General features: G+C 32.5%; 1 protein-coding gene across 2 annotated transcripts in view; it reads left to right on the top strand.

Moving 5' to 3' along the window:
* Rbcn-3A (rabconnectin-3 alpha) overlaps positions 1-17,712 on the top strand; it is a 153,068-nt gene that overhangs the window by 20,147 nt on the left and 115,209 nt on the right. For both annotated transcript variants that reach the window (XM_089250267.1, XM_089250266.1), the window contains exons 8-13: positions 1,129-1,246; positions 3,017-3,202; positions 7,385-7,563; positions 11,060-11,278; positions 12,224-12,378; positions 15,230-15,342. In XM_089250267.1, the coding sequence (XP_089106393.1) occupies positions 1,129-1,246; positions 3,017-3,202; positions 7,385-7,563; positions 11,060-11,278; positions 12,224-12,378; positions 15,230-15,342 (970 nt within the window). The remainder of the gene's footprint in view (positions 1-1,128; positions 1,247-3,016; positions 3,203-7,384; positions 7,564-11,059; positions 11,279-12,223; positions 12,379-15,229; positions 15,343-17,712) is intronic.

Below are 17,712 nucleotides of genomic sequence, written 5' to 3'. Positions count from 1 at the left end.
TGATCATTAGGGTTGCTATAGCTAAGTTAGTTAGAATGGTCATAAGTATCAGACACAAAATATACCAACATGACAATAATCCCAAATCATAGGGATTGATATACTATATAGAGATAGAACAAGATTTGGCCAAAGCCTAACGAAAGTCTGAAATTCAAACATTGGCCAGTCTAACTGTGCCAGCCAGTTCCTTAAATGGTCAATTTCTGGCTTCAGCAGAAACGTATAGGCTATATATGTAAATCCAATGTGCATAAACAATCTTTAAAAATTGTCAAGTGTGAAATCAAGTAAAACATTGGTAGCTTGACATCCATTCAAGTAGATATGTTTTTTATCCTGTTGGGGTGTAGAGCTATCGAGGTGTTGTATGCTATTGAATCTGTCATTTTACTGTAATCATACCAAGATGACTTTCTTTAAGAACAGTGTTAATACAGTGTTTCTACTCCATTATTACTGTTCTGGATTGTTCCTCTTGCACAAGTCCTTGAAATGAGTGGAGGATGAAACAATTTACAGGTCACAGATTTATTTATAACAGCTATTTACATGCAGAGATTTGACAAAGCATATTAAACAAAGAGTGACTTCTCTCACATACAAGAGATCTTGTATTCTAGTCTAGTGTTTTACTAAACTACCCTTTAGTTCCGTTTTAGTGCCACTTATATGCAAGCGAAGAAATGTTCCAGAAAGTCCTCCCATATTCTCGCGAGATCCAATCCTGTCCTTTGGCCTCATGACATTGCCAAATCATCAGAGCTATCCCTAAATTCGCCAAGTTCATCGTCAATTTGGCGAGATTTACAGAGAAATGCATTTATGACTATTTACAGGTGAAAGATTTTTAACATTTTTATGTTCCGCAAAGGAATATGGACAAGGTGTATGCATGGTTTAGTAGTAAATGAAAGATGATATAGTAAATTATAACTAATGACTGTGCATAATTTTTGTAACATCTTCCTGTGTTCTATTTTTGATAATGCTGTATAGCCTGTTTTGAAAATATTTGTCATAGCTCATGCGTTACTGATTAGAAGTAGAAAGTTGAATTGATTATGTTAGTGTTAAACCTTCAGAATTAATATAACTCTTGAAGTGAATTTTTTCTTTTTTTTTCAGTGAGCTTTTCATCTCAAGCAGCTGCTTCAAATGGTTCCAATTATACTTATGTGTATATTGCTCATCCTAGAGCCATCACAGGGTTCTCTTGGAGGAAAACTAGCAAGTTTATGCCAAGGTAAATGGCAAATATAATGCTGGCATTATTCAGGGATTCATTTTTAAATTTCCCCTGCACCAGTGATTTATTTAATGTATACTGTATATTGCCCAGTTATTTACTGTAAATAGTATTCTGCTTTTATCATATTTCTTGGTCAATCTGTCATTTCGCTCAAATTTTTCGCCTACACTGTTTTTTTTTAAAAGCCTAATCCTCGAAAAATTGCTTATGAACATTTATGGTACAGCAGAACTTAGGTTTACAAGTAGTTCCTAAGAGGAGAAATTTTTTTTAAACCAATTTCAACTGGATATATGAGCAATATCTAGCAAGATAAATAAATTTTTAGAATTTTAGTAATATATTTTGATTTGATAAGAAAGATATTTCTCTTAATATGAGTAATATACATACTAATACTCCTAGATGAGCACTAGTCTATATGAGGCTTTGCATATTCACCTTATTCACCTAGCATCATAAGATCACAACTGAAAACAGATGGTTTGCATTCTTTCATTACATGAAAGATCATCTTAACGATTTAAAGAGACAAGTTCAAGCATATTTTGGGGCTTCCTTTTATTATTGTAATTGAATACCAAATTGAAAAACATTTTGCATGTGCATTACTAAGACCTTTTAAAAGTTTAAGGGTTTTTTCATATGATTTGGGTCCCATTCGTTAAGACGTCACTGACTGTTGAAGTAGAATTCATAACAAAAGCTTATGAAAGACTGTTTCACTCTCTTGTAAGGTGTAAATGCAATTAGGGATTGCAAAGTGAAGCTTATGCTCTTCTGTATCATTAAGAAAATATTTGAAGCTTCATTATGGAATAAGTAAAAATACAATAATTTAAAATTAATCAACCTGTACTTTTTCTTTGAAAAGTATTGTGACTATCTTGAGGGGAGATGGTTGAATGAGCATGCTCATGGAATGATTTATGCTTGTAAACCAAAGTTCCTCTGTATAACATTTAAGTATCAACAAATCAAGTTGTATTTAAACTATTCAGAAACAGCTCTGAGCATTCAGCATAATTTTTCTATAAATATCTGTTTCTCTATAATATATAAAAAATCTGAAATCACATGCCATTATGCCTGAAAAGGAAAGTGTTTAACCAGTGTGTGCTACCAGCGCACTGACTTATGGAGCTGAAACATGGACACCCGCAAGCAAGATGATACAAAGACTTATGGAAAGATGTATGCAAAGCATCACAAAAAGAGACAGAAAACAAATCACTTGGATAAGGAACCACACAAAGGTATATGATATAATGGAAGGAATTAAACATCTAAAATGAAAATGGGCTGAACATATTGCAAGAAGACAGGACAACAGATGGACCACAAGTATTCTAGATTGTTACCTCCATGGTGTTAAATGTCCAAGAAGGCATCCTCATGCAAGATGGATTGACGAGATCAGAAAAATAACTGGAGTGTCAACTGGATGGCTAAAGCATCAGACAGAGTAAAATGGAAAAATTTAGAGAACTTTATCCAGCAATGGATTGAAAATGGTTGTTGATGATGAATATACAAAAAAAATAGTAATTACACATAAAGGTTTAATTTTTTCTTGTATAGCCCTTATGGCAATGTGCCATGCAAATTGCACAAACTTTTTTTTCAGAAGTTTTTTAGACTATCACTTACACCCATGTGGCAGATAGGTCGAGAAAAGAAATACAGGATTTTGATTTCCTTATTAAGTATTCCATTTTTTGTCTTGAGAGAGCTAATCAAGGTTTTTCTTTTTTTATTACCCAGGGACTCTGTGGCCAATATGTTGGTGACATCTTGCAGAGACAATATATGCCGGATATGGTTGCAAACGTTGGTTCCAGAAGATGGTCTTATTAACTTTCAACAAATTGAAACTCTTGCAAATGAAACACCTAGAGCTCAAACTCAAAGACATAGAAAGAAAATAATGCAAAAGCTTAAGCATATGAAGTAAGAGTACTTACATATTATCCCGTCGACCACAAAATGTTAGCAGTTGTGCATTTGCATCATTTGTAGTTGTAGGATCCTGATGATTTATGCAGTTGAGTATACATACTGTTATATTGCTAGTCATCAGATTTTCTATTTTTTTTTTAATGTGAGGTAAGTTTGTTGTTTCATTTCTCTCATAATAATAAACTTTGTACCTAATTAACACTTACCAACACATTTTCTTAACTATTAAATGCTCATTTTTTCTTCTTTCAAGCTGATGATACAAAAAAAACCTCTGAAAAATCATTAGAAAAATCTATCTCAAATTGTACCGCTTATACACAGCTTTTAAAGAGGCCATATAGAGCCCATAAAATAAATGTATTGAAATAATATTACATTCAAACTATTACTATTCACACTATAGAAAGAAAAGAAAATTTGGATTGCGAATGTTAAGGGGAAAAACATCTCAACAAATCAGTGAAATCGCAGCCTCACATGTCTGCAACAAACAGAGTTGTTGTCGTGAATTGGGACATCTACCGAGGGCTATATAGTAAGTGCTATTTCATCTGCTGCCTTGTTTCAGTAGGTGTGGTCTCACAGGTGCTGTGTGACTTCATGTCCCTGCTGCTTTTTTATAGCAGATGGTATCATATGATTGAGAAAGATTGCTCATTTATGATGTTATTTTAGTCAGAGGCAGATTCAATGGCCGGCGCACTGGGCCCTTGACTTCTGAAGGGGGCCTAAAAAACCCCCAACTTTACACTTTTTTCTAATTTAAGGGGCCCAATATTTTCTTCTGCACTCTGGGCCTCAACCAACCTTAATCCGCTTCTGGTTTTAGTGTCCCTAATATATGGGCATATAGTATTTTTATAATCTTTTTTTTAATCTCTAACTAAGAAATGGATTAAATCCAAGTAAGTAGTTGGTAAGTAATAATGCCTTTTGATATCAGCATTCAAAATGATAACTTGAAACTTTGTATATTAGGATTTTTTTTATATTTGCTTCCCGCAGGGCGTCAGAAGTGTTTGAAACTTTTGGGTGTTCATCTTGATCTTTACATAAGAAAACTAGATTTCTGAATCAATTTAGTTTGGTGCTTAGACCCATACTACAAATTACTGGGTGCTCAATTAACCCACAGCACATCCCCTCCTACACCACTGGCTTCTCATGTTTTTACGTTGCAGTTGTATTGGTAATAACGAAGTCAACACTTCTTAAAGCTACACCTAATTCAAATGAAAGCAAAAATATAATAAAAAATTATTAGAAAGTTCAAAAGATAATTGAAATTATCTGTTTCGAGTTGGCCTTTAATTAATCCAATAACAACTAAAGTAAATGATTCAACTGAAATGGATCAGAGAGAAATATTCTTAATAGAAATTACTTCATAAGCAAATGTGCAAAAAGTTTCTTATTTTAGATGTTCAAATGGAGCAAGCCAATAAATATATAAATACTACTGAAAATGATTGACAATATAATTTTTTAAATAATTTAATCAAATGGACAGCACAGTGACTGTGCAAATACCCTAAATAACAAGGTAGCAAATAGTGGGTGCACTCGGTTCTGCAGGCTAATGACGTCAAGTGCAATGACTCCAGTGTCTGGTGAGACAGCCCTTGTTATATGGCACTGAATCTACCAGTCAATTCAGAATGAAAAATGTAAAGAGAAGGACCTCAGCTTATGTGTGTGCAAAGTCAATTCTGAATTTTTATCTCTAAACTGGCTTCAGTAATAAATGTCTAAAGAATCCTTCGTATATATAGTTATGCATTTAAGAATTAGGCTTCAACATTAATTTCCCATCCTTTTCTTTGTATAATCAAGTTACCTGGTATCTAGATCCACCTTTACACACTTAAATGGTGCTGGTTTTTTTTTTTACATTTTCAAACTGTGCTTTGATCAAGGAACCGTGTTTGCCGATGCGTCTTCTTAAAAATCCTTATCATGATTACCTTACTAGCCAAGGTCGACTGGATAATATATGTGTATCAAAATATTTTCTTAGAATGGAATAAGCTATTTTCTTTCTATGATCTATTTGCATTAGATAAAGGTGGGTTTGAAAATGACCCCAGCTAGTTTGAATAGCATGGGAATGAACTTACTGTAATTTTTTGTAATAAAGCCACAGCTTATACAGCTTTATCCCTTAAACTACTGAACCTTTAACTGTGTACATAGTTTGAAACATATTTTTCTGCATGGTTGGAAAAAAAATTTCTCCCCTTTTTCCTCTCCTGTATCGCAAATCATCAGAAAGTGATTCAGCAGGCTGCCACAGTCATACTCTATTTATGATAGGAGCAGTTTAGGGGGTTGAAAGTTAAGTTTTATCTCTTGCTGCTAATTGGAAAGTAATATTTAGTTCAATAACTTGTTTACTTTGCTGTTCTGACATCAAGGAATATTAATTGATTATAATGAATTCTTATGAGCATTTTTTTACATATTTCATTGTAATCCAGTTTGAAAAACTGTGAATTTTTGAAAAGAGAAGGTAGGCTTTCATGGCCAGGGTTTATGATAGAATCTATACTTTTTTGGGCTGTTATGCCATGTACAAAGCTTTTGACATTTCATTCACTACTGTGGTGAACATTATCGGTGCAGTTGGCGGCAAACAAAGAGACAAAACAACCTCCTCGGAAGGAGTCTTCAGTTTCCACTTGCCCAATCAGAAGCCGCCACTTCACACCAACAACTTTTGTTGATATTGTCTCTTGTTGTGCATCACAATGACAAGGTTGGTTCTTTTAAATCTTCAGCCACAGTGTCAATAGATAGCTGTCTTCCAAGGAAGTCATTTCGTCTCCTTGCTTGCCTCCACCTGTCCACAGCAGTACTGGATGAAATGTCTGCTTGTAAAATGCCACAAACACGGCACAACTGTTCAAAGAGTATGGACCACTTGATTGAATTCTTCAATGCCTTGACTGCATCAATAAACCTTGAGCATAATTTTCCAAAGTCATATGTTCAAGGTGATGTACATAAGCCAGGAAATGTTTGAAAAGTATGAAAATAGTTTTTTTGATATAAATACAAGAGAAAACGGTTTCAATCTCATTTTTAATCACAGTAGTTTCCAGTAAATAACTCAAGATGTATATCCCCCCGATCAAAAGAAAAAAAGGTTTCTTAAAAACACTGCTTTTCACATGCTACAACATCATGTAAGCCTCATGTGAATTTTATTACAAAAAATTTCTAATATATGCAGTAGACTCTGGACTATCTGGACTAATGTGGCGGAAGAGCGGGCCGGATAACAAAAGCCAGATAGGTCAGAGTTCTATAAATACGGTTTCCCTACACCCACCCGTACCATAAAATATATTTTCTACACCAAAATCTGCTCTAATTAATATTTTCTGACCTCAAAGTACAGTCGAGTATTTAAGAAATGCTTATTATGTGCTTCTGAACCGTTCTTTTTTAAAAATTTACTACAGAAAAGTGGAGTCCAAGAATTAGAATATTGCACATATTTCAAGATAAACTTTATAATGCCTAACTTAATTGCAGGAAATAAAATCATATACACTGTTCAGCAGTGTTTTTCAATGGACCCCTGTGGATCATTTCATTTACTCTTATTACATGAAGAAGATATTTAGTGCTGTGAAATTGTAATTTGCTACTTAAATTTTTTATGGTACGCAAATTATAAAAAAAAAAAACCTCTTTTTTTTTTATTTTATTTCATTTCATGGGGTGGCAGCGTGGAAATTGACCTTCACTAAAGTGGGGAGAGGACCCACTACATCAAAAAAGCTGGAAAACGCTGCTGTACATTACAAATACACAAACCTTCAAAAACAAAATTAAGTGTTGTGCGTTTGATTTGACTTTTTTGTAAACTAAATTTTATATATTAATTGACATTAGACATTATTTGTGAATAAAAATTTAACTTTTCTACCAGAGAAGAAGAGAAGAAAAAAACTCTCATAAGAATTAACTAAAAACCTTTAAACAGTTATAAGTCAAGTTATTGGACAATAGCCACTTCTCTAAGCTAGAGCTAAAAATGAACTTTTAAAGCTATATTAGTCATGGCTTTATTACAGAAAATTATGGTGCTAATTGAATCATCTTTTAATATGTTAAATATCTTCAAAATTTTCTTTTGTATCCTTAAAAAAACTTTTTTTTCAGATCCCTAAATCAGTATAAAAGGAGGCAGGCTGCACAGTATGCAGAAGATCCAGATGAGATGATCCCTACTCTCCCCAGTACATATAGTGTTCATGATTTTCATAGCTTTGGCCTTCAAGGCTCTGGTATAACACCAGGATTACATTTCCATTTAGCTGCTAGCATCAATGCAGAGACTGGTAATTATTCTTTTGTTTGTATCTGCTATTTGAATGTTATTTTCGAATGATTAAAATTGTATTGAAGGTAAGAAAATTATAACAAGAATAAAATAATTACTAAGTGAATATAAATGTCCTTATCTATTGTCGTTTATTTTTAATCTCTGTTAGTATATTGATTGATCTGTAAGAATATTAAACTTGATGGAATGCAAATATCAAGTTTTGACAATATTTTTATAATCTAAAAAAACCCAGTACTGATGTTTAATAAGAATATGATAAATTTCTTTTCCAAAATGTATAAAGAAATTTTCCCTGTTTATTTTATGTAAGTAATTTTTGAGAGGGATTTCTCTCTCTCTCTCTAGAGATTTGGTCATTGGCCGTATACAGAGTGATTACTTAATTCCCCTTGCTACATTTTACCGTCGAACCATTGATTCTAGAGGCATGCTTCCAGTTAGAGAAATTATCCAAATAACGTGTAGAACTCAGATACGTCATTCATGTTGCAAGGGGTTGTATAGTTAGTAAAATAAAGAATGACTTTTTATACAGACATTCTGTCCTCAAAAATCCAATTAGAAAATTGTTTTCTAATTGTGTTACCATTTCTTCTGAGGCCAACAAAAAAACTTCCATGTTTCTAAGTGCAATATTCGCAGAGATATTTTGAATTTAAAGTTTGGAAATTTGGGAAAGGGCGGCGTAAATGAGGGAAAGAAGTGTAACAACGTTTTTGCTTTTCTTTCTCAATTTTTCATAGATTTGTCAATTCAAATATCTCTGAATATTACACTTAGAATTGTGGAATGTTTTTTATTGGCTTCAGTAGAGACAGGGCAAAAGCTTTCTAATAGGGTTTTTCTTTTAATAACTATACAACCTCTTGCAACATGAATGGCATATCTGAGTTTTACATGTTATTTGGATAATTTTTCTACTGGAAGTATGCCTCTAGGATCAAGTTTTCCAGTAAAATGCAGCAAGGAGAATTAAGTAATCACCTGGTATATATCTTTATTCTTCTGAGATAATACATATACATAATGATATAATATAATATATAATGATCATACATATGATCCTCAGTCAACCCTGGTATTTTACATTTCCAAATTCTTTATTTCTGGTTTAGTCCAGGGTTCAATCTTGGCTGAAATATCTTCTTAAATTTACATGCCCTACTGGCCATGTAACTAGAAATAATAGATGTCAGAATCAATGTTTCATGAGCCTGAAAAATATTACTATATTCTGTTTGATTTACTTCAAAAATTTAAAAAAAGATTTAGGCCTCTTTGCATAAAAAAATTGAAAGTGATGTAAAACATTTTAAAAATCAAAATTTTAAGAAATGTTCAAAAATTTTAAAACAATTGGAAAGAAAGAATGAGATGATGATGTTCATTAAATGATGCAATTTATCATTTAGACCTAGAAAAAATAATCCAGTCACTAACTGGCAATTACTCAACACTTATTTGATTTTTATCGAAAACTAAACATACTCCTATCGAATCTCCTCAAGTTTCCAAAGACATCAAATAGATACAACAACATTCTAAATATTTCCTGAGTACATAAAACAGTGAAGAAAAACCATTTTACATACCTTATTCCAAAATTTTATTTGAAACTACCTAATATTATTTGGTCTCTTTCCATACTAATATTGAAAAAACTTTAAAAAAAGTATTTTTTTTTCTCAATGGCCACAACATCAACAATCATTTTGACAAGCAGAGCTCTATCAAACATAGCGCTAAATTCAATTTTATAAATTAGTACACTACCTGCTGATTGCCTCCAATTGTCTAAGTCGCTAACCAAATCACCCATCATAAATTATAGCATTTTGTATTCTTCAATTATTATGTACATGTGAACATACATCTTAGTAGTTATTAAGTTATTCTGTATGCTTTTTATTGTACATCTGATTGAATAGTTGTCCATTGTATAGTGGAAAATTTTAATTTCTATGCATTTGTCTGTCTCCCTTCACCCTATTTTTATTGTTCCTTTCCTTGAAATTACATTGTTAATTATTCACTGATGTATTTTGTGTTCATCAGTGCAGATCCAGGTTGATCTCTCGATGAATTTTTTTTTCCTGTTATGTAACATTTCATCCTGGTTGAATAAACTTTAAAACGAAAAAATGTCATCAAATCAAGAAACCTTCAGAATATTGTGTTGAGTTGGACTTGGTAAAAAAAAGTTTGTTGTTTCCTCCCAAGAGTTTTCTTCCTTAATTCCACTTTGACATACTATTCAGAAAGTCTCTTAACCTGGTGTATTGTGGGATGAGAAAAACACCTATCTCTTATATGTAGAGATGATGATCTCTTATGATTCCTATTATTATTCTTTATCTGTATATTTGCTATAGAGAAAGGTGTTTAAAATCCTGACCCAAGTGTCTGTCAACGATTCCCTGGACAGATGCTAAAGATCTCTTGGGAATACAAGTTGATCACATTTGAAAAAAAAAAAAAAAGATTCCAGCCTATGTGCCCATTTGCAGGATGTGAGGATGGCCGCTCCAGGGCACAAGTTATTGGGAGCCATAAAAAATAGATCAAAATGCATTGCCTATATACATTTCATCATGACTGATTAACAAATCCTTTCTGTGGAAATTCATTCGTGTATGAATGAATTTCCACTCACACATGTTCACTCATGCCCTTGTTGGGCTTGTAGTCAATAAAAATATATGCTCAATCAAAATTTTTACATGCCTGAGCATGTTGGGCAATAGATTTTTCCAATTCTGTACTCACAATTGTGTGAGTTTCACCATTATATCAGCTTATACAAATAGTTCCCACAGATACAGATATTTCAATCCGTTGTTACTGGCTTCTAAAACAGTTTTTGTTTTTCAGTTGAAATGTCTCAGATTTTTCCAGAAAACTTCATCAGTAATTTTTCCTGGCAAAATTTCTTAAATTTTGCTCAGCAAAATTACACTTCTGGTCACCTGAAGACCCATGTTTCAATATAATCTTCACATTCTTTGTTGATGAAAATGCTAAACTACACTTTAGGAGTTGTTTTAGTGTCAAAAACAGATCGAAAAAGGCATTGAAACTATGTTACTATACATAAGCCTTCCAATTCTAGGCAATTGAATGCGGTAGTTATACTTTATCATTTCTGGGGATTTATTTTGTAGGTAGCCATTGAATAATGTATCTTAACAACGGCTTGATACTTTTTGTTGAGCTCGATGAATATGTATCAATGATAATCGATCCCTTTGGACTATAGGCAGTTTTGCAAGCACCACCGAAGATCTTCCTGTGATGGTTTAGTGATAGTGCATTCTTCTTATCATGATCAGGTTACCAAGAATGCAAGCAATATATAATTAAGATAATGTGCCTAATAACCTTCCTCTGATGTCGTCTTGTGTCACTTGATTGCAGATTTATTGAAATGTTTCAAATGTTAAAAAGCAACTGAATTATATTTAAAAAAATATTTTTATGGCCATAAATAGATATACCACTTGTGCCACGATTGAATGGCAGTGGAGGCAGTGACAAAGAACCTAATTTTGTTGTACACTGGCTTAACAACAAGGAAATGGAATTTACTCATGCAGCAGAGCACTTGCTTCAAGATGTTAGTGCGAAAGTCTTGAACATCGAACAAAGGGATACAGTTAGTGATCAGGTAGCAGATGAAGAGGAAGACAAAGATAGTGTTCAGGGAATAAGTATGTTGTTTTTTGAAAATCATTTTATGATTAGAATTTTATTTATGTTCATTCATATTAACTTCCTCAGTCCTCAAGGTCATTTTAAATTTAACGTTTATTTTTGACTGAGAAATTGCCTAAAATTAGTTTGTGTCTGCAGATTTAGTATGAATAGGTTATGACAGAGTAAATATACTTTGCCCAATAATACTCGGAAATCACCAATGAAAAAGGCAAAGACACTGAAAAGTATACGATTCTTAATTCATTTTGACACACTATGGGTGAGGTCAGAAAACTGTAGTTTGCAATCATCTTTATTTTGTGAAACTCAAGTTTTTAATCATCAATCATACAGATCGGAAGGATCTTTCCTTTTTATATATTTTCCCCTCCTGCAGGGAATGGAGGGTGAGAGGAGAAGGTGATGTAGGAAAAAGAGAAAACACGTTTATATAGATATACATCACAGTCTTCAGAGGAAAAAATACAGCCACCATCATGCTAGCTGGGTGGGATCTCACTTAGGTCTGTTACCAAAGCTTACCTCCAGGTTGCTCAGTTGAAAAAAATGTTTCTGCTCACGTCTAAGTGTAAAATCAAGATCCTCAGTATTTCATCTTATAAACTCAATTTATCTAATTTTGATACTGTTCATTCTATCCTTCTGTCAGTTTTTGTCTTTTTAGTAGCAGTCCTTGGTGTTTTAAAAACTTATCTTTAATTTTTGGAAAGTACTTGGATCGAATTAAATGATTTCTTATTGAAACCCCTATGCGAAATCATGTTGTGGCTAACAGACATGATTCCAGAACAAATTATCTTTGTTAGCCGAGGTATCACTGTACTTTGAAGAAATTTTCATATATCTAGGGTTTATGAAAGATTTTCTAATTCTGCTGAAGTACAAAATCATCAGAGTTATTTATCTGTCACAGTTTTATAAAAAAAATTCTCTTTTAGCTTACAAAGTACCTACTGACGTAAAACGGAAGAAGACTTATGCAAGGTCAGAATCTCAAGACAATATCGATCCTGAGCCATTGAGCAAGCAGAGTTCTTCTACAGCTTCATCTTCAACATCGATTGCTACTGATGCTTCAAATTCTCAAAGCCAAGTTAGTAATTAGTTTGGTAGATAGTTTAGTTAGTAATTTTTCCCCACTTGATTGGTGTTTAAATTTTCTTTTATAGAATAAATATAAAGTTCCTAAGAAAATTAAATTGCAGTCGACGACACCACTTATTAGAATCATGAGTAATGTTATCATTCTGGCATTGCTATCACTTTTGCAAAGTACAGAATGGACCAAAATTATAACACAGGAAAAAGATTGTTTATAATTATCATGAGTATTACATTATCCTTATCGACCATAATATTTGCTGTGATCTATATACGTGTATATACATGTATCGCTGCTTTTACAATGGTTTACCTATGGTGATGGCATATTTAAGGGTGGAAAAAATGTTCTGTTCTTCAGTTCTTGGTCACATAATTTTAACTGACCATATTCACAGTTCCTTGGTTGGAAGACTTTCATAAGTGATCTATGGAACTTATCATATACATAAAAAATTTCTCAATTCATTCTGATTAAAAAAAGGATTTTTTGCTTAAGGGTAAAAAATCCTTTTGCAAAAACAGTGCAAAAAAAAAAAAGCCATGATTCCATATTTTTAAACCAGTTATATGGAGGGAATAGGCTCAAGTAGTGCTGGGGTAAGATGCCCAGGACAGAGCCTGGGCTGTGACTGGTCTGTCGGGGTAAGATGCCCATGCACCATCACGAAGACTGCCATCAGGTCGGCAGGTTCAGTCCAGGGAAACAACATAGATAACAGGTTCTTCTCCTATCGAACCTGAGACAACCATGATAGATGATGCTCCATTTTTTCGACCTAATTTGATCGCTAGTTAATTATTGTATGGTGATATGACCAGAGATGGTATGCGGTGAAGTAGTAGTAGTTATATGGGAAAGAAAAACAGGATTTCTCTCAGATATAGTTATCAAATGATTATTGTTATCAGACCCCCATAATCTTGATATGATCTTATTAAGCAGTATGCATTGTATTTCTAAAATTGCATTATAATATCCCCAATATGAGCAATTAATTGCAAAAAAAAAAGACTTCAAAAACTTTTATTGAATTAAAGTGCTTGTATTTCAAATTTTATCATTACTAAAGTTTGTCTACACATTCTGTTTTCCCTATCTTTTTTTTTTAATTTTTCTGGAGATGTGCATAACTCATATACATAAGTATTACATGCTCTTGTAAATGCAAACTGAGACATTAAAAATGGTTTTTAGTCAAGTCAAAGTTTTTGATATGTTTATATGCACACTAAAATTACCTGCTTTAGAATCCAGGAAAGCTTTAGTCTATGATTTTTCACCCCTTTATGGATTAAATAAATAATCTTCTACTTGAAAATGTTTAGATGCTCTTTAAAAAATAATTCAAATATTATTGCTCAATAATACGGGGTTCCCAGCAATCTAGACAGTTAAGAAAAATCACGGAAATTGTAAAACATTTGGCAAAAGATAGGAAAAAATGGGCACTTTTTTCCGCTGCTCGGATCTTTTCCATACAATGGCAGCTTTGAAGAAGTGACAAACCATTACAAAGGGATAAAAATGTCTGAAAGGCATTGTTTGGGAACACATGGTAATCAAAGTAAACATTCCAAAAATCATTACTGAAGCCCGAAAACTATTATTTCCCAAAAATGCTTCACCTGTTTTGGCATTAGCCTAGCTCTGAAAATTTTTTAAAGTAGCCTATCGCCTATCATTCAAGTCAGGTCAAGTTTGGTATACATATAAAATTTGGCGACGATATATCTAAAATTGTAGATTTGTAGAGAGAACATACAGACATGCAGAAAATCAATTTTATATAGGCGTATTCATGAGATGCTGAAAAACATGACCAAGCAGATTTGCTAAGAATCCTGTAATGTATATTGATTGAAGCCAAATAATGTTTGATATTTATACTGCACTATAATATCTTAAAGAAAAGTCATATCCAGAAAAGTGACTAAAAATGGAATGACCGAAAAATATGGTGTCTTCATATTTGATGCTCTAAATTTCTGGATGATTAGAAAATAAACTTCTATAAAAAAGTATTCAGCAATGATTGGGTTTAACTTGCCTTTCAAGTTTTTGTTTTTATAATTTTAAGTTTCTAAACCTTCGGAAAGACTTGTGATTTATTAAAATTAAAAACATGTTTTATGTCATCAACATAAACCTCCTCAAAGTCATTTTGAATTTTACTTTTTTTTAAGTTTAGTTTAAAATAATTCAACTGTGGAATTGTCTAATATTAGTTTCTGCCTACAGGTGAGTATGAATAAGTTACTACCAAATTTCTACTACATCTAGAACTAATGTTGAAGTCTCTGAGCATTTCATTTAGCTAGGTGACTTTTTTGAAAGTGCTGCTTAGTGTCTCTCTCCCACAAGCGACACAGGGCTTGAGGAGGTTGAGAAAATAAATCTGATAAATTTTTTTCAATTCATTAAACAGACTGATTTTATTTTGTAGTTGGCTTTTTGTTACATACAACTGAGTTTGACCCAGGACTTGACAAATTCAGGTGCCAGGTCACCCCAGCAACTGAAAAAAAATTGGTATTGGCACCTAAACTTTTCTATGCGTGCTGACTGAAGCCTCAGTACAACACATTGTTTTTGAAATTTATATCAGCCTATTTGCCAATGTAGAAGGCAATTACCATGTCCTGGTAAAGTTTAAAGAAAAATTATTTTGAACCAATTTTTGTAGAAAAAATTAATTTTTGGCTTCTTGCAATTTGTCAACTTCTGGTTAATCATTTTCACATAATATAAGTCTGAGAAACAAAAATTATCCCCTCTATTTCTTTGTTAAAGAGTTCTCCCCCTCCCAAAATGTAATCCATTTAATTTTCTTCTTTCTCAGAGCCATTCCACTGATTTCTTGGATAGGAAGATTGAAACTCTGATGAGAGAGTGGCACAGATCACCAGATCTGTTGTTTAGTGTGTATCCTGCTGATGGTAGTTTTTTAGTTTGGTTAGTTTTTTATTTGTCATGTTATTATTGGAGTAAACTAAATTTTGCATACATGTTCTCTGAATATGATTTTTTTTTACTTTGACCCAGGGTTTGTTAATATATTTATATATATTTTCAAATTATCATGATATTTCCGATATTTTCATGGGTAAATGAATTTTTCAATCGTAAATTAGTTCTTTGTAAATAAATAAACAGGTTTGTTCAAAAATAAAAATATTCATTTGAGAATGGGTTGGTATCTCTCTTCAGTCAAGAATGAGCTGATATGTTCATTTGAGGAGTATATTTTCAGTTGTAAATGGGCTGATATTTTCAGTTGAGGATAGTTTGATATTTTCAGCCAAGAATGGGGCTGATATTTTCATTTCAGAATAGGCTACTATTTTCAGTCACAAATGGGCTGCTGATTTCGGTCAAGAATGGTTTGATATTTTCAATCAAGAATGGGCTTATGTTTTCAATCAAGAATGGGCTTATGTTTTCAGTCAAGAATGGTTTGACATTTCAGTCATTTGGATGTTTATATTTTTTCAGTTGAGAATAGTCTGATGTTTTTAGTTGAGAATTTGGTCTGATATTTTCAGTTAAGAAAAAGTATAGGATATTTTCAAAATATCCATATTTTTACAAAACCTTAATAAAATATAATAAAATAATATTTTATTTAAAGTGTATATGGCAGGACTACATAGTAAATAAATATAAAAAACTTTCTTCTCTCAACAACAAGTGTGGTCATTCATCAGCGCCTTCGAAAACCAACTAACTATGTCTCCTTGACGACCTTCCTTCTGTGGTTGACTTTGACCGATTCCCCACACTACCTTCTCCAGTTAAATATGAAAAAAGTATTAAAATATCTCATTAATAATTATCAAATGTAAATCTTGATGTCAAGTTGAAAATGTTTTATAGTTTAGGCCAGTTGTAAAAACATTTATAATCTACAATAGTTTGACTATTCTGTCGAGTCGAAAATATCAGATCACAATTTTGATGTTGAATGCAAAACAGTTATGGTTTAACATAAAATTGTTTACAATACATAAAATTCTTTAAAAACATCAGATGAATATTTTCAGGTTATAAGAGATTTGTTCTCATTATTAGTTTACATCAAGCCTGAGAACTTTCATAATCAACAATATGTTGACAATTCTATCAAAAATATCATATGTATAGGGTGCATAGGTAACAGGGTGTATGGCATTTTACTGGCAAATCGTTGATCCTAGAGACATACTTCTAGTTAAAGAAAGTATTTTGTAGTACTCAGACATGTCATTCATGTTGCAAGGGGTTGTATAGTTATCAAAATAAAGTAAATAACTTTTTACGCCATCCTTTTCGTATGCCCAAAATCCCATTTAGAAATCGGTTGCCCTTTCTATCCTGAGACCAACTAAAAAAATTCAACATTTTTAAGTGCAATATTCCCTAGAGATATTCAAAAACTGGAGGAGAAAGTTAGGAAAGAAAAGCATTAAATGCGGGTTAAATGGTTTTCCTATACATTTATATTGTTTTCCCCAACTTTTTCATCCGTTTTTCAAATTTGGATGTCTCGGCAAATATTTCACTTGGAAATGTGGGAATTTTTTTATTGGCGTCAAGAGAGACAAGACAACTTTCTAATTAGGTGTTTGGGTGCACTAGGACAATATAAAAAGTTAATTTTTTTTATTTCGATAACTATACAACATCTTGCAACATGAATGACATATCTGAGTACTACGTATTATTTGGATACTTTTTCTAATTGGAAGTATACCTCTAGAATTAATGGTTTGCCAGTAAAATGCCATATGTCCCGTTATCCATGCACCCTGTATATCAAAATATCGGCTATTTTCAATAATATCCTAATATTTACGAGCCCTTGTCCAATCCCAAGCGAAATTATCTCTTGTAAAGGAAAAACTTTTCAAGGGTTTTTCTTGGTTTTGTGTGTCCCTCTCTCCTTATGGTTAAGCAAAGGGTGTCACAAGATTGAGTTGAAATATTGAAAAGAGTCTATACATAGCAAACAATTATGTCATTTAATTATTCATGTTTTTACTCGTGGCACTAGTTATCAAAATAAAATTTCAGAAAAAAGGAATTAAAAATATATACGATATAAGATGTGTTGCCAAAAACTAGGTGGAATCAATATAATACAACGTAGGTAAAAGCGAAAATGAAATAAAAGTTTTTTCAATTCACACAGTTTAAAAAAAAATTCAGGGAAAACGTTTCCATAGCATGGTATCTTAAAAAGAATGCATTCCAGTTTTGTTCTTTATATAGATATACAGGGGTTGGACAAAATAATATGAACACCTGTGAAATAAGACAAAATCTTTATTAATAGGCTGTTGGCCC

This window comes from Pholcus phalangioides, unplaced genomic scaffold, assembly GCF_987345545.1.
Source record: "Pholcus phalangioides strain wild (caught in Gottingen) unplaced genomic scaffold, Ppha-v1.0 ptg000003l_1, whole genome shotgun sequence".
In the NCBI taxonomy this organism is placed as follows: domain Eukaryota; kingdom Metazoa; phylum Arthropoda; class Arachnida; order Araneae; family Pholcidae; genus Pholcus; species Pholcus phalangioides.
Note: the sequence above shows the minus strand (reverse complement) of the source record. Positions and strands in the feature narration are given on the sequence as shown.